At 33.5% G+C, this 19,018-nt stretch overlaps 1 protein-coding gene across 3 annotated transcripts in view; it reads right to left on the reverse strand.

Moving 5' to 3' along the window:
* Positions 1 to 19,018, reverse strand: part of WASHC3 (WASH complex subunit 3) — a 45,945-nt gene that overhangs the window by 22,973 nt on the left and 3,954 nt on the right. For 2 of the 3 annotated variants that reach the window (XR_004620762.1, XM_002915457.4), the window contains exons 3-5: positions 15,631 to 15,696; positions 13,572 to 13,679; positions 9,760 to 9,870 (exon numbers count right to left, since the gene is read on the reverse strand). Coding sequence is in view for 2 of the 3 variants with exons in the window: in XM_002915457.4 (XP_002915503.1) it covers positions 9,760 to 9,870; positions 13,572 to 13,679; positions 15,631 to 15,696 (285 nt within the window). In the remaining variant the exon portion in view is untranslated. The remainder of the gene's footprint in view (positions 1 to 9,759; positions 9,871 to 13,571; positions 13,680 to 15,630; positions 15,697 to 19,018) is intronic. The other variant, XM_011220033.3, reaches the window with a different exon arrangement.

Below are 19,018 nucleotides of genomic sequence, written 5' to 3' on the forward strand. Positions count from 1 at the left end.
TACTCTCAATTATCTTATGTTCCATTTACTCCTCCTTTTAAATTGTTTTTAATTTAATTTTTAATTATCTATTATTAAAAAACAAAAATTCAAGTCTACAGCAGCCAGATATCCTCGTATAACTCTAAGGGAGACTGACTTCTTAGTACACCGGTTTTTGGTATATGACTATTCTTTAAATATGATTGAGGATTCTAAATGTTCCTGGAGTTCACAGTTCAAAATGTATTTCTCCAGAGACTATAAGTACCATAAATAGAAATTGTTATGGTTAAACAACTAGTTTCTGGAAACAAACTCTTCAAATCAACATCTTCTTAGCAAATGATTACCACAAAAGAAAACTAGACTCTGGACTCTGGGAAAAACTGAAGGGGGGGGATGGGGTAACCGGGTGATGGGTATTAAGGAGGGCACGTGTGGGAGTGAGCGCTGGGTGTTACACACAACTAATGAATTGTTGAACACTACAACAAAAACTTATGATGTACTATATGCTGGCTAACTAAACATAATAAAAATAAATAAATAAAAAGAAAACTACCATGAAAAATATGTGCTTTCATTAGTAAAATATTCTAAGCTATATATTTATGCCAAAGTGGAATTAGAAAAGAATATATGGGGAATAGATAAGGTAGGTGCATAGACTATTACCAAATGGATACTGACAGCCATTTAACTTAGTAGTACCTGCCCACTACATGTTTTTCCTTTGGTATTCTAAGGAAAACGAGAAATCAGATAAACAAATATATCAGGGAAAGCAAGAAATTTAAAACCTGAACTTAGCAATATTATTGTTTACGGTTCCCTAACAAACATATATAAGAAAAGGAAAAGAGCAAAGAATAAACAAAAGGCCAATACATCTTTTAAAATTAGTACATCTCAACATTAAATGTGTACATAGTATGACAGGCTCTGAACTCCCCAACTTTCCAGACAACTTGGGAGGGTTCAAAAGGCAGCCAAAATATTGAAAAATCCTAAGTGATTTTGAAATCATTGAAAAAATTGGGTATTTTAATGAAAATCTACAAACTTTTTGGGAAAGAGAAACACTTTCCAGTAAATTTGGCATGATAATTCTTCACACATGGTTTCCTTAGAGGCTAAGCTCACTGACTTGAGCACAGTAAGTAATTTTTTTCCTTGGGCCAAAAATACAAAGAAGTTACCTATTTCTAGTTTTTCCAGATACTCAGGCTATGGAAGAGCACAGATAACACCTCAAGGGCTCCCAACTGGTGGCTAACTGTCACAGTTTTCCGCTTTTGGGGAAATCTTTATCCAATCCTTTTTGCATTTGATATAAAAAGAATGTACAGGAAGGAGGATAACTGCGGTTTATTGAGTTCCATTTACCTCAATTCAAAGTTACCACTCTGCTAAGCTTTGCTTTTTTCTTTTAGTTGTAGTCAAATGGACCTGGCTGACCATTTAGTTGATGGGAAAGATAGAACATTTTACCTTTTCAACTGGCAAAGTTGGCTAAATCATGCAATTAATTAAATGGGCAAATGTTCACTTGTACCTTTGCTTTATCCATCTTCATCCACATTCATATGTGTAGGAAATCGAAAATTATACATGCAGCTTTTATCTTCAATGCAGTGTGAGGCTAAAACACCACAGAAAGTTGTCCATGGCACCTCAACCATTATGCACTCAAAAAATACTGACTTCGATACTGAGCAGTAAACTTTAGGTATTATAAAGGAAACTAACCACATGTTAATATTTTAATACTTATAGAGTCAAAAAACAATGAAGAAAGAAATATCATATAGTTGTTAAACTAAATCTGTACCAGTGTTTTCCACAACTCTAACTATATATGAACCAGCAGCTCCTCCTTTTGACTACCCTGTTAATCAGTGATGAGGAACCTACCCTGGAACTCTCTAGACACGGGGAAGTCACACTGGGGTCATATCCCAAACAAGGTTTTAAAGCCTTTAACTACTCTTAACTACTCTTACTATACCTTATCTAAAGAGTACTCTACTTGTACTCTTGATTATTTTTCCCAGGTCTAAGGTGTATAACTTCCTGAGGAACATCTTTAATAATCAGTTGGAGAATCTTCATCCTTAGGTAATGGAAGTCACATTTCCCCAAGCCAACATCCACTGCTGGCAACAGATGCATCAGAACCACCAAAACCAAGATTATTCAATTCACATTTGAAGACAGCCAAAGAAAACAGAGCTTTAAAAAAGTCCAAGAGTCTGAAGAGACTGTTTTGGCAAATATGGTTTCAAAAAACACAAGTCATTAGCTTAATGTGGAAGTCGGACTTTCCCAATGCACAATTTATTACTGGCAAAGGATTCACCAAGTTCTGCCAGTAAAAAGGGGAGAACCGTTGGAAAAGTGATCTATGTACACAATTCCAGTCAAGTTATAAAAGCAATATGTAATTTAGTAAAGGCTTGTGCTGCACTATTATGACAACAAACGTTAAATCAGAATCAAGTATCTGCCACATTTGGAACACAACACTATTACTCACTGAAAAATCTTGTGTAAAATTTGCTTAAAAAGGAAAAAAAAAATCAGAAAATGCTAGCAGGTGGTTCCAGGAACATTCATTAATAATGAGATCCAAATTTGGGGATCAATTAATAGATCATAAACCTAGAGGGAACTTCAAATCTCATTTTATGTATGAGGGAACTGAAGCCTTGAGAGGTGACAATGACCTGAACATGGTCACACAGGTCTGTATGACAAAGCTAAGAAACTACACCATGTTGCATCCCAGAAGTAGAATAAAGATCTAGGTGTAATTCTAGGCATTCAAATTGTGTCACAGAGAAACAACTACGTTTTGGAAATGTAATCATTCTTCTACCTCACAGGGGGAGTAATATAGGAGTGACAAAAAAAGGTAATGGAGACCAAAAAGCAAGATACTGTTTATTTCTCTGTGAACTGGTACTTGTGACACTTGAAAGATTCTGTTGGCTTCTGTTCAAAGAAGTTTATAATAATTAAGCAGTTTTAATTACCTGTTTATTTTTTTTTTGTTTTTTATTTTACAATTTTATTTACATTTTGTTAGTTAACATACAGTGCAATATTGGAGTAGAATTCAGTGATTCATCACTTACATAAAACACCCAGCGCTCATCACAACCAGTGCCTTCCTTAATACCCATCCCCATCCAGCCCATCCCCCACCCCCCCCACCAACCCTCAGTTTCTTCTCTATTGTTAAGAGTCACTTATAACTTGTTTCCCTCTCTCTTCTTTTTCTTTTTCCTCCTCCCATATGCTCAGCTGTTTTCTTTCTTAAATTCCACATATGAGTGAGATCATATGGTATTTGTCTTTCCCTGATGGACTTATTTCACTTGGCATAATATATTCTAGCTCCATCCACATCACTGCAAATGAATTGCCTAGTTTCTAAAACAGATTTGCACACATATTGTGTGGAACACTGGGTGTTATATGCAAATAACGAATCATGGAACACTACATCAAAAACTAAGGATGTACTGTATGGTGACTAACATAACATTATAAAAAATTATTAAAAAAACAAACAAACAAACAAACAGATTTGCAGGTATGTGGCAAGTAAAGCAGGGCAAATACCAAAGCAGTACCTTCCAGGAGAAAGCCAGGACTCAGGAAGAGGAAGTTTGCGTGGCAGCTTAGAAAGAAAACCAAAAAAAAAGACTAGTTCATCCTGATATTTAGGAAGCCTGAAAATTTAAACAAAAAAAAAAAAAGTCTGTAGGGGGACCTGGGTGGCTCAGTTGGTTAAGTGTCTGCCTTCACTCATGTCCTGATCTCAGGGTCTTGGAATCCAGCTCCACCTTGAGCCCAGCTAGGGCTCTCTGCTTCTCCCTCTGTGCGCTCTTGCTCCTGCTCTCACTCAAATAAAAAAATAAAATCTTTTAAAGAAATCTGTATTTGTAATTTGTAGGACATTTTATGTCTTTCTAGCTGAAGTGAGTGACTGCTACATGGATAGTCAGCAAATTCAAGCTTTAACACTAGTGAAGAAGCTTAAAGGGTTTGAGAAATACTTGTCTATTCCCCGTCTTAGGGAGAATGAAATGGTTCAAGACAATAATTCAGGAAGGAAGCAAGAGAATAGATTACAAGAGGGTTGAGGGCCTAGTAAGTATTAAGAAACGGAGTGGAAACATTAGTGGAATTATAGGTGTAAGACTCTGCTTATGGAGCAGCAACTCATACTTTGACAAAAATATAAAGGCAATTAAAAATGAAAGCAATCCTATTATTGTCCTTAAGAGGTGAGAGAACTTACAGCATTGTTAATTTTCTTTTGAGAGTATAGAAATGGTTATTTGGAGGATTTTAGGAGATTTTTATACTGTTGCTTTGTAGCAATTTTTTCAGAAAGGCAGGTATTTTTGAGAACATTCTACCCTTTCTTTTGTTAATACAAATAATTCCCTACCTTCTAGACTGTAGGCTTCTAAAATTCAGCTTTTATAACACACTGCTACACGTTATGACGATGGATGTTGTTATACAACAATGGATGACAAACTACTCAAGATCATACCAACAGCCTAAGTACAACTCATCTGATGGATTATGTGGATATTGGTCTTTCTCTACATTAGTAACTAAAACCAATTTTTTTAAGGGGGGAGTAGCAGGAGAAGGAGAGAGAATCTTAAGCAGGCCCCACACCCAGTGAGGAGCCCAAGGTGGAGCTTGATCTCACAATCCTGGGATCATGACCGGAGCCAAAATCAAGAGTCAGATGCTTAACTGACTGAGCCACCCAGGCACCCCAAAAACAAATTTAGTAGTGGGCAAATAAGAGAAACCTTAGTCATCCTATAAGGTTGAGAAAAATTGGGCATTTTAATAAAAATCTATAATTTTATTGGGAAAGTGAAACTTTCCAATAGAGATAAGGCAATTTCTAATGAAGCTACCCTCTCAAATTAGCTGAGGTTATCCCCCTTCATATAGTATGTGGTCAAATTCAATTTTCTATCTAATCCCTCTGAATCTTATTTGTTCTCAGTCACACTCAAAGAACTAAACCACTTCAGCAGAATGAGCAATTGAGTAGAAGACTGAGAAAATAGGAAGGCAATTTATTATCCTGAAGTATAGAGATACAAAACTATCTAGATTCTTCCCACAGCATTTATAGAAACTGAATGAATCAATGATAAAGATTATAATGGGCCTCAAAAGACTCTTTTTACTGCTGTCAGGCCTTTTCTAAAGCAAGGTGGTATTGTCATCTGTTCTTCCAGTTAAAGTTATAGTTTTGTACAGATATTGATACAGGAAACACAACTAGCTATGCAGATGCTGCTAAGAACCATGTTAGATAATGACATATAACACTAAAATGATTATACTCCTGGAAAAGTATTAAGTAGTTCAGAAGAACCAAAAGATTATGTTTAACAAGGCCCACATAGGTAAGATCAAGGGGCTTTAAACTGAAATCAAAGAATAAAAATAATCTTCAGTTAAAACCATAAGACTATGAGTAATAATAATATGATAGGAGAAGAAAGAGAGTGGAAGAACTAGCAGGTAATTATTAAAAGCAGAAATATAAACAAATAGAAAACAAATCCAACAGCCTAAAAAAAAAAAAAAGTGTGTGTTTATATAGAGCAAACCTGCAATTATCAAAATAAGTAAATCTCAGGGACTGTTAACACTTAATGGAAAGGAATTCCTGAATGGGAGCTGGCATTTGAAAGGAGTGTCTTATAATGTTTTACAACAGAAGGTGGAAGATATCTATCTATCTATCTATCTATCTATCTATCTATCTATCTATCCATCCATACACACACACACACACACACACACACACACACACAACACATATATGGAGATTCTTGAACATGGGATAAAGGAAGCCCCTCAACTCCCTAACCAAGTGAGGCTAAAAGAAGGCAATAGTTGTATTATCAAATGGAGTTTGGTCACCTGACCAGATGGGAGGATTTAGATCAGACTTTCATAAAACAAGTTGCAAACAAGTACAAGGGTAAGATACAGCCATCATGGGGACATTAGCTATCCACACGTACTGGCAGCTTAATTTTGCTCAAATCAGAGCATCTGATAAATTCCTGTCACCTTGCTGAAAATTTCATCCTCCAACAGATAAAGGATGTAATGAGGGAACTGATTTAACTATTTCATATATAAATTTAAACAGAAGCTAAAACTGAATGATGATACAGAAGTGACAGGAACTCTGGTAGTGACCATGCCAAGGAAAGACAATCCTGGACATTGTCAAACACGTAACTACATTTGTGGTTGGATATTTTGACAGTCACTCATGATATTCTTAGGAAACAGGAAAAATAGTGAACTTCTGTATCGCTTAATGACCATAATCCAATGAATAATGACTGGCAGATTAATATCAGCCTTGAGGAAGACCTCTAGTTGGTCTATTCTTGATCTGGTCCTATAAAACATTTAAAATCAGTGACTTGAAGAAACAGTAATATATCTATATGTTTCCAGGTGACATAAAGCTGGGAAGGAGAGTTAATATGCAGGATAAAATAATACATACAACAAGTATTAATTGAGCACCTTTTATGAGTAAGATGTCAAAGTGAATGCAACGACGAGTCAAGATACAATACTTTCCCTCATGGTTCCTTTTCAACAGGGGCAATAAAAATATGTATAAATGATCAAAGAACAAGCTATGATGTGATAAGTTCCATAAAAAAACTTAAGTGGTTGGACAGATCACTGAAGGGAGATATTACTTCTAGCTTTAAGTGTTGGGGGGTTCAGAAGGAAGTATTCATAGGAACATGTCAGATGAGTAGAATTTGGACATGTAGTAATCAAGAGAAATCTAGATTCAGAGGTGGAAAAGTATGGAACTAATATTGAGAAGGGTTTGTGGTTTTGTCTGAAGAGTGAAATGCAGGATAGGAAGAAGGAAACAAAAGCTGGGTAAGAAGATTCTGGGATTCAGGTTGGCACAATAAACTGAAAACAATAAAATTAAATTAAACTTAGATGAACTTGCAGTTTTAGGATGGCAGTGGAAAGATGCTGCTCCCTTTTTTCTTCTTGAAAATTATCCCAGAACAATTAGGCGAAAAGAAATAAAAGACAAACACTAATTTTAATGTCTAAGAAGCATATATGAACCATACACATGGAAATTAAAAGCAGATAAAGAGTGATTGATGACTTAGCATAGCAAAGGAAGGCCAAGACCATGTGCCAGAAGAGGGGATACCACAAAGAAGTAGCACTTCCAGAACCTTGGAAATGTTTAGGAATTAGAAACACACGTACCAAGGGCAAAAGAGAGGCAAAGGACTGAAATCAGGAAAATTGGGCTAAAAACAGGAAAAGTCGGAGGCAGAAGAAATTGAGTCCCTACTCATACTCAGTGACACCAAGCAAAAGTTTTAGACTGAAGATAAGCGCCCAGCAATGCCACAGAATTAGATAGTTACAAACAAAAACAAGAGCTATTATTTCTTGAATGTTTTAAAATAAAAAATATTTTAACGTTATATACAGTGTAAAATAGGTCTTAATCAAATAGCTCTTAATCAAAAGAGCTATTTTTCAAAATACGTATGCTCTAGCTCCAAGTCCTAACTTCAGAGATTCTTATTTAGTATGGTGGGAATCAGTAACATGTTTTGACAATGTTTCTTAGTCTGAAAACCACTGAGCTGGTGTAAAAAAGAAATCTATCACCAAAACCTATCAAAAGGTAAAATGGCATAGAGGAAATGTAGGCATTTTCATTTATAGGTAAATACTATTTGCCAGGTATTGTTCTAGGAATTGTACAGTACACAAAAAATTCCCTACTCTCATAAAGTTGGTAAATAGCGATGGAAAAGACACAAAGTATGTAAAATAGGTAGTATTTTATATCTTATTGGCCAGTTATATGAAGAAAAAATAGCAGGGAAGGGGTAAAAGGAATGGGGTCAGAGAGAAGGTAATATTTGAGTAAAAACCTGAAAAAAGTAGGGGAGCAAACCATCAAGATACCTGGTAAAAAGTGTTTCAGGCAGAATAGCTGAGGTAAAGGGCCAAGAGAGGAGATTGTCTGTGTATTTATTCAAGGAACATCAAACCAGCCTGGATAGCTGGAACAGAGTGAATGAAGATATGAGATCAAAAGGGTAATAGGGGAGCTAAATTGTATAGGCTCTCATAGGCTTGTGAAGGACTTTGGCTTTTATTCCTGGTGAGATGGTAAGCCATAGGATTAAAAAAATTAATATATAAAGAGTCATTTACACACACACACACGCACACACAATATATTTATGATTCTGAAAAACAATGGAATTTGTCTAAGTAATTAATAACAAAAATAAAAAAGTTAAGCGATAAATAAATGGCTAAATAAATCTAGACATTTCCTAATATAGTACCTTAAAGTAAGTGTATATTAATAAATATTTGTGGAATAAATGGACAGTAAATTTATACTGATAAGGAAAATAAGAGTTTTTGAACTTCGTAGGAAGTCTGAAGCACTGTATTAAGAATGTAACAATAATCCTAAGATGTAGTCTTTTATCAAAGATTTCAAGGCATTTTTGTAGATATCATGAAGTAGATATTCCTATTTCATATTTTATATATGTTAGGCAAGAAAAGACTAAATAAAAAGTCTTCCAGAGTCATCCTGAAACTTTTTCTCATCTGTTTGAAAGAGTAAGACAGTTTTAACAGTCCATATTTTAAGCTTAGCAGAGCTTTACTGGGTTCTAGCTTTAAAAATTTATTTATCATAATTGATACTCAAACTAACCCTACTTTAATTCTTATAAAAGAACATTATATATTTTCTTCTCAAAGTATGGTTTATTTTTTTCTAAAGCCTATAACCCAGGGTTTTGGCTGTCAATGAAGAATTTTGAAAGTGACAAATTCATTTCTTCTGATAGCCAAGAAAAGTGAATGTACTTTCTTCTCCCCAATGTCACTTCTGTTGCTTCTAAATGAACCATTCTACTCTTTCTGTCAGATAGTATTTGTTTTTAAATTATTTGGGTGATAAATAATGTCATGGACAGCAAAACAAAACTACTGTTCTTTAACATTAGTACTTCTTTTGTTTGAACTTTAGAAATACATGATTTTTTTAATTAGCCAAAAATAATGAAGAGTTAGCTCCTTCAACCACTGCAATAGGACTTTCTACCAAATTGAAAAGAAATTAACTTCTGCTGTTATCAGCAATTGTAGATATTTTTGGTATCATACCATGTAATGATTTCTCAGGGAAAAAAAATGAATTCTGAAGTCATATAATATTAAAAACTCTACCTTAAATGGCCAAGAGACTTAAGCTCTTTTCTATGATCAAACCATTGAGAGATCAAATTCAGAATAAACATACATAAAACCCATTATTTGTACTAGCATACAGGAATTAAGCTAAAGCCATATGACTTAAGAAATAGACCACTTTCATTCCTCTGATACATCCAAGATTTGCTGATAAGTTTATGTAAAGCAAAAAAATTTACATAAATTTATATTAAACTATGTTAATTTGAAGTGTGAGATCAATTTTAACTAGAAAGATTTGACCTCTGTTTACTTTTTTATCAGGGCATTAATTAAACATAGGAAAGAAGTAAGAGAGTAGAAAACTTTGTCACTCAGTTTAGCAGTTTTCTCAGATAGAAAAAAATGACAATGAAACCTCTAGGGTTAAGAATTTCAAATGAGGCTGCTAGACAGAGAAGACAGACCAAATTAGCTTACCACTTGAACCATTTTGAGATATCTGGCATATCTTGGATCCTTGGCTACAGTTAAGATATTTTCTGGTGTTACTTCACTTTCCTGTGGTCCAGAGTCTTGTAAACTGTTCTGCTGTAGAGAGTATTGCGTGTAAATCTTTAGACAATTCATAGAAGGGGTCCATTATGTTACTTAAAAAGGGATGTATCTTTTTATAATTCTAAAGCAATCAATATCAGAAAAAAATCATTTCTAAATTTAAATAACAATAATTATGGGATATATGTTTCCAAATATTTACAAATACTTAAATATGATTTCAGAGGAAGTTCCACTTAATATCAACTTACACTGTTCCTTAAAAATGCAAATATATTCATGGCATTAAAAAATATTAGAATTCTGCTTTAGTTGTCCCCAGAGTGTCAATATAAAACATGAATTATAGATGGACATATTATTTTAATATAATTTTTAATAAGGCTAATAAAACTATTTGATTTGCCAATTGTTCAACTCTAGCAGACAGTAAATTAATTTTCTAGGTATCTACCATTTAGACAATTGAATTCCTCACTTATTAAATAATTTTACTCTAAGTGTATACGGCTATTCTTAGCCATATCTTAGAAAGCAATGCATGGAGAATCTGTGGAAGAGAAGGCCATTTTTCAGACAAAATTATCTAGTTTTGTATCTTTCAGCTCATACTGATGGAACTATTGACGTTAATCTACTTACAATAAAGAATATTGGGGAATGGTCTTTTTAGATAAAAGTGCTTTTATCATAAAGGCAGTTCTCACTTTGCATGGTACTGTGTTAAATGAAAATTGTCCATATTGGAATCCTGTCCTAACTAAAATGTAAAGTTAGAACTGTCAACCCGAACATTTAGAGTAAGCTTACTTTTGGGATTCTCACTCCTTATCTATAAATTAGCAGTACAAGGAAGTTCCTTAACAGAATGAAATCAATTGTATGTCTACATGTCTATGCTGAAATGTAGATAAATCAAGAAATACCTTTAAATATTCATAGGTTTTAGAATATGAATGTGAATTATATATTAAGGTTTTCCTCAGATAATTCAAATATAAATTAAACCTGCTGAAAACTCTGAAGCAAATAAAACATCTAAAAATCCCTTGGGTTTCTCCCGTTATATGACACTAAGTATACAAAAGTGAATATACATATATATTATTCATGTTTAAAATACATAAATACAAAAAGTCTAAAACATTTAATTAAATAAAAAATTCAAACAAGACCCAAGTATGCTTTTTAAAAAAGTTATGGACAATAAACTCATACAAGAGCACAATGGAACAAATGAGAATTAATTACACATAGGACCAGCGAATTTCAAAACTCAGCCTTAACTTTGCCTAATAACCAAGATCTCAACAAGGTTTAATTATGTCAACTCTTACACCTTTGCTATTTGAAAGACCCGTTAAATTCTCTACCATATCTCTCAACTGTCCTTCATTTTATTCTCAATCTGCACAATTGGATGTTCTCTTGTGAATAATGATAAAATCTGAACCATGAAATTAAAGTTGCAGAAAAATCAGTATGCAAACCTTGGGTCTTTGACTCATATAGAAATTGAAATGAATGAGTGATTAAAAAAGTACATGATTATCCTTTATCAGGTAAGTGAGTTGACTGTAATGCCGGTGGAAATTCTGTGTTAAGCACTACTTAAGTCCATTTCAAAATACATTACATAAAAAAATAACAAAAACAATGGAGAAGAAATAAGTTGATTTGAATATTAAGAACACGCTGAACAGGTATTTTATTAAGCTACTCAACATGCAACTTGATCACAATTTTTCAAACCCAGGAAGCCAACAGATCTTCATAAATTCTCCAAATGAATTAATATATAGTTTTTAAATAACACTGCCAAAATATACCAGATTATTCTGAAATTAAAAAATTTAGCTGTGATTACTTGTAATCAATTTTTTGAGACAAACAGGCAGGACCACTACAACTGCATAAGTTTTAAAATACATATTATAGATGGCATTCATAATAACACCTGCAAAAATTAATATTCAAAATTAGACAGATACCACTTAAACATAAGAGGGCTAATAACCACTGAAGAATAACAACTAGGTAGACTGAAAACATTTTCTTAATATTTTTTATACATGCCTTATTTTAGAAAAACATGGTCCATATTTAATTGAAAAGACCTTGTGAAGTTAAATTCCTCTAAAACATCTGGATTTTTTTCTTGTATATTATATATATTCCAGTGGCCATCATAATACAATTTGCAATATTAATTAAATGGATGTTAAATTTTCTAATATCTAATTGTTAAGTAAATGGTCATCTATTTCATTCCCCTAAAACATATAACTAAATTTATGGCTCCTCCCATATCTTCATACCATGTGTGTTCAATATATTTAATGAATTCAACACAGATGCTGGAGTGTGTAGTATAGCAGATAAGAGCTAGGACTCTTGGCACTGAATTGCCTGGGTTAAAATTCCAGCTCTTACGCTTGTTCTTTTGACGTTCAGCAATTAACTTAACCTTTGTGTATATCATTCCACACATCTGTGAAGTAGCAGTGATAATATAGTATTTACTTCATAGGGCTGTTGTGATAATTAAATGAGCTAATTTCTGAAAAGCACTCAGAAGCATGCCTGGGAGGTACACAGTAAGCACCCTCTGCATGTTAGTCCTTATCGTCACAGCCAACGTAATCATAACCTAAAAAACATCCTGTGAAAAGTATCTCCAGGTACAAACGCAGAATCCCATATAGCTAAGAAGTCTATTTGTTCAGTATTACTAGACAGACCACTATTTTAGTGATTATTTTATTTTGAATTTTAATACCTCACTGAGATACACTAGAGACTGTCTACTCTGCAACAATGAGAATTTTTATTTCTTGACATAAAAAGTAATATAAAATTTAAATGTATCCAGGGCATAAATGGACATTAAGACATAAGAACAAAATGTAAAGTGTGGCCCTTACTAGGATGCTGATTTAAACAAATCAACTCCAAAACTACACTTTTTAGATACTTGATATTTCTAGATCAGTATCTCTAAAATTTTAAGAGGCTACAAGTCACCTAGGGATCTTATTATAATATAGATTCTGATTCAGTAGGTCTGGGATGGGACCTGAGATTCTGTGTTTCTGACAAGGCCCCTCAGGTGATGCCCATGTTGCTGGTGTCCAGAGCAATCTTTGAGTAACAAGGGGTTAGATCACACTTGGGAATTACTGTTAATTACATTGTGTATGATAAAGGCATTGTGGTTATACACGAAAATGCCAGAACTTTTCAGAGATGCTTAAGGAATTACACAGCTGTGAAATGATATGATGCCTGGGATTCACTTTAGCAAGTGACAAAAAAGATAAAATGAAGCAAATCTTTACTGGAGAATCTGGGTAATGGGCATTTAGTTATTCATTGTACTATTCTATTTTTGTGTGTGTTTGAAGGTTTTTGTAATAAAACATTTTAAAAGTATCTTCTTATAATAATGTAGGAAAAATGTCCATAGTGAACTTAAAGAACATTATTATGTTCAAGATTTCTCTTAGTCCTGTATATAGTTTCTCTTTTACAGGCAAAGAAAATATTAATTTCAGGGAGTTCTTCGAAATAACAGTTAACTTTTTTTCAAACTTCCTTGTCTATCTCAAGGTTTTAAAAATGTTACTATTCAAAGTTTTACATCTTTATTTAACTTCTTCCTTCAAAACTGCTGCTAGGTTTGTCTGGTTTAACCAAGAAAATCTGCTCATGTTTCCTGGAACTTAAATATTTACCTGTGATTTCTCTGAAGTGGTTTCAGAATGTGATTCTTTTGTGATACCAGTGACGCTTACAGGAGATACTTCAAATGTGACTTCATCTAGGCCTGGGATAGATGACAACTGAGAAAAGAAAATTAATGTTGGCATATGAAGATAATATTAGCTGTTTAACTGCTGTAAATTCCTAAGTGTGTGTGTTTTAGATAGCTATCTTGAGTTTTTAAGCCTATAGAAATAGTGTTTATAAAATATCATCTTTGGTGTCTGAAATTCTCCATGCCATAAACTATTTAAAAGTGAAAGGCGTTCACAAATAAAATATTTTTGAATAATTTCTCATAAATCTAACTTCACTCATAACCATTCTTTTCCCAGGAATTATTTTAAAAAAACATAAGGAATCCTAGTGTAAGAAATAAAAACATGGGCTTTGGAGTCAAATTGCCTAGGTTTAAGTCACAAGCTATGTGACCTTCTATAAATCTCCCTAGATATCAATTTTCTCCCCTGTAAAGTGGGGATAAGAAAACTTACCTCACAAAGTTGTTGTAAAAATTTTTATTAAACATATTTTGTAGGAAAAAAAAAAAGTCCCTTGCAGCACATTTTAAGTTTGAATTATCTGGGAACTGACAAAACTCTTTTCATCAAATTTTAATGTCTGACATAGCTCATTTTTTTTTTTTTAAGATTCCATTTATTTATTTGACAGAGACAGCCATCGAGAGAGGGAACACAAGCAGGAGTGAGAGAGGAAGAAGCAGGCTCCTAGCAGAGGAGCCTGATGTGGCACTCGATCCCAGAATGCCAGGATCATGCCCTGAGCCTAAAGCAGACGCTTAACGACTGCACCACCCAGGCGCCCCTCTGATAGCTCATTATTTTTTTCTTTCTTTAAACATTTACCACCAAATGTTACTAAAATGTGTTATTTTTCATAGACAAAAGATGGGCATGCTGTCAGTGGTTATGTATTTCAGGTTGGATTTGCCAGATCCAGGCAAACCCTCTTTTCTGATTTCATTCTGATATCAGTGATAGACATCTGTCAATGTTTGGCTAACTTTAGGGATTAATTTTATGGCTATGGAAATAATTAAGGCTAACTTGTCCATACAGTATCTTAACTTGTGACTATGGACTCTAACTCAAGAATTCCCCAAATATTAAAATAAGGCACATATCCATACTGAAGAATAATGAAAAAAAAATGGTAATAAGCTTTGAAGCAGCAATATTCATTGAGAACTGCTGACTGATGACAGTACTTAGCACAGTGGCCATGGCCCAAATATTTTTTAAGTAGGTATGGCTGCTAGGAGAATATGTTCAACATGGTCAAGGCCAGGTATGCTAAATTTTCCAAGCTACAGAAATGTTCTGAGAGAAATATAGTGATTATGCTAGACATTCTGATCCTTATGCTAAAGCTTTAGCCATTTTACTTCCCCATAAATCTTCAAAAAGTATTTTTTCAGATTAATTTTTTTGATAAAAGGACAAAGTCATAAAAATATACTAGGGTCTCCATTATCTTATAATCAGGGAAAACACAAAACTGCAAGCTTTCAAATCAAAACTCCTTTCTAATTTTGCTAGTTATATTGTGTAATTTCTGACATCAAATTGGTATTCTTCATTAGCATTCAATATATTTGCAAAAGAAAACAGCTGATATTTTCTCCAAATTTTGCTCTGGAGGCATCTGAAGTTTTATACAATTTTTACTGTATTATCAAATGATTACTATTAAGATAACTGTGAATTTTCCATCAAATGAAGTGAACTACATAACACCCCGATTTGTTAACATCTTACTCACATGATTTTGACTAGAATAATGAAATTTCAGTTCACGTGTACATTTAAACAAACTCAGTTAACAGTTCATAATGAGTATCATTTTCTTTGCAATTATAGTGAATTAAAAACAAACAAAAAACACTGTACCACCTCATGGATGCAGGAGCTAAACTGAATTCATTCCCAAATGCAATTAAAGTTAAGTACGACTGAGAAAATAGTATATGTGGAGCAAAGTTTATACTATAAATTATTCAGAAATACAAACCTTTGCATCTAAAATATTGAGAGTTGTTTCAATTTGCTGGATACGAAGAGAAAGGTCTGCCAGTTTCTGGAAAAGAAAGATTGAAACAAGAGAATAAAGTCTGACTGAAATGAACTGTTAACAGGATAACAAAGGGCAGATTTGAAAATAATAAAAAAAAAAAACCCTATGGTTTAAATATTAGTCATTTTCTATTACACAATTCTCTTATTTATATGAGTAGGAATGGGAGCGCAAGGATTCTGTTATCTTCATTAGCACATTTCATGGCTACTTTATGAAACTGTATTCACAGATAAGCAAAAATTATCTTATAAGCCTTATCAAAGTCATTATGAGAGACATAATCAGTCTGGGGCCAGAATGTAAATTCTTTCAGAACAGAGATTTTTGTTCACTGTTATATCCCGCCTGCCCAGAACAGTACCTGAAATTTAACAGGAGTCTAATAATTATTTGTTGATGAATGAAGGAATTCTTCATAGAAAACAAGAATAAATATTAGCTCAACATAGCCTGGAACAAGATCTGTCTTTTTAAGTTATTTAAACAAGTATATACAATTAGTATATACAATTAGTCCCAACTTTAAATTTTTTAGGTTTGAAAATTAAAAGAAGATGAAATTAGAAGATGAGCCAGTTCAGGTTGGAAAGAAATAAAAGAGAAAAAAAAATCAGAGTACTAAAAAGCAAAAGGAATCAACCTACCATCAAAATCCAAGATAAAACAGAACCAAAAGCTTACCATGCTCTAGTTATTCTGTACAATTAAATTACCCGTATGTGTGTGTACTATTTACAGCCACACAAATAAAAGTACATCATAAAATATGATCCATAAGAGCATTTACTTAAAACTCCCTAATCCTAAACATTATTATACTCAGTGATACAGTCCAAGAGCAGTTGGCCCATTTACTAGTGGCAGATGTGCAGCATTCTGATGGCTTTCTGGGATATTATCAAGATCCTGACTAACTCCTAAGCAGAATTTTAACACCCCAAGAAATGGTCATTTTGCCCACAGTTAGAGGGGAAAAAAACTGAAGCAGCCACAGTGGAGTTACAGCTTCTTCACAGACACTTTTTTTTTTTTTTAAGATTTATTTATTTGACAGAGAGACAGCCAGCGAGAGAGGGAACATGAGCAGGGGGAGTGGGAGAGGAAGAAGCAGGCTCCCAGCAGAGGAGCCTGATGCAGGGCTTGATCCCAGAACACCGGGATCACGCCCTGAGCCGAAGGCAGACGCTTAACGACTGTACTACCCAGGCGCCCCTTCGCAGACACTTTTAAGATGAGCACCCTGGTATCTACAAAGCTGTAGTTTAGAAATAAAACATTAGAATCTAGTTTAAAAAAAAACACACATTTTATTTATTTATTTTAGAGAGAGGAGAGCGAGCGAGAGAGCACAAGTAGGAGGGGCAGGGAAGGAGGGAGAGAGAATCCCAGGCAGACTCCATGCCCAGTGCAGAGCCCAACTTGGGGCCTGATCTCACGACCCTGAGACACAACCTGAGCCAAAACCAAAAGTCAGAGGTTCAAGAAACTATGCCACCCAGGCCCTGTAGAATCCAGTTTTAAATGACACTCAAAGTTAAGTTTAACTTTGATTTCTAGCATTTGTTCACATAAGGTTTTAATGTAAACATAAATACAGGTTTATAAAACATATGAATGAATTCCTCTTCAAATTATAAGTGTTTTCCTGGAAATCATGGAAATTAAATTTTTGCAAATTTCATCAGTCTTTTAATTCATTAGAGAAGTTTAGTAACTGCAGAAATCCTAGAACAAATTAATTTGTAAAGTGAGATACTTTCTAGCTTATCTAAAAATATATTGGTTTGATTAAAATAAACACAGAAAAAGATGAATTAAAAAATAACTTTTGTTTAGGTATATTTATATAAATGTACTTTTATTTATTTATTTAGAGAGCATGCCCCCTTGAAGGGGGTGAAGTGGGAGTGGCAAAAGGAGAGGGAGAGAGAACCTTAAGCAGGCTCCATGCCCAGTAAGGAGCCTAACACATGACCCTAACATCATGACCTAAGCCAAAATCAAGAGTCAGATGCTTAACTGACTGAGCCACCCAAGCACTCCTATATAAATGTACTTTGAAGCAATAATCACCATCATTGTAAACATCTGAGCATTTACCTTACTATGCTACACTGTGTATGCAACATATCATTTGAAATCTCACATCAAATGTATAAAGCAGGAACTTTAAAGAAGAGAAAACTGAGTTTTCATACAAGTAAAATAATCTGAACTCAAACACTCCAACTCCAGACACTATTTTTGAAAGAATTTTACACTGTTTGAAAGAATTATACATTGTTAAAACATGATGCCATAGACTCTGGGTGATGACAATGTGTCAATGTAAATTGTAACAAATGTACCACACTGGTGGGGATGTTGATAATGGGGGAGGTTGTGCTCTGTGAACTCAAGAATGCAAGGATTATACGGGAACTCAACCCCTTCTGCTCAGTTTTGCTGTGAACCTAAAACTTTTCCAAAAAAGATAAAGCTTATTAACTAAAAANAAAAAATTTTAAAAAAAAAAAAAAAAAAAAAAAAAAAAGACAAAAACAAAAACAAAATCCCAAAACATAATTAAAAAAACACCAAGATGGAAAATTCCCAGGCATTGCATAGATAGAATGTTATTCAAAGTTAATAAGTAATCAATCCACTTCTCACAAAGACTAAGATGCTACTGTGCTAACAAAAGGAATCAAATTATCCTGATCTAATTTCCCAAAATAGATGCTGTTTATCTGGAATTATTTAAAAAACTTTTCAGGGTTAGATCATACAACTAAATTGTCCTTAAATGGGTTCTTAAATATTCACACAGGATAGGTTAAGGATTTTAATACAAGATTTGGTAAATAAGAAAATGATAAAAATATTTATTTGGAAAAGTACTTATTGATAAGGAAGACTTAAAGAGGCTTAAAAAAAAGATTCTACTTTCTAGAGCAGTAATTCTCATTTTTTTTTGGATACAGATTTTTCTAGTATATCACCCTTTTGCTTTGGGACTCATTTTATCCATTCTCATCTATGATTATCAAAACCTCACCAAAATGAAATGACCTGTTTTTTTAAATAAAACAAGGTTATATGAATGATTTATTCATGCAAGACATTAACACTGATCTAAACATCAATATATTTTAATTTATAATAATTTATTTCAATATCTTTGACATCTAATAACAACTATATAGTGATGTATAAGGAAGTAACTAATTTAATAATAAAAAAAGATCTATGATTTCTACTGGCAAGAGTCACTATTGTGATTTTTGTTGACTAAATTTATCTAAAGATTTTATTTATTTATTGGTTGATTGATTGCATGTGA

Source organism: Ailuropoda melanoleuca, chromosome 15 (genome assembly GCF_002007445.2).
Source record: "Ailuropoda melanoleuca isolate Jingjing chromosome 15, ASM200744v2, whole genome shotgun sequence".
NCBI classification, from domain to species: domain Eukaryota; kingdom Metazoa; phylum Chordata; class Mammalia; order Carnivora; family Ursidae; genus Ailuropoda; species Ailuropoda melanoleuca.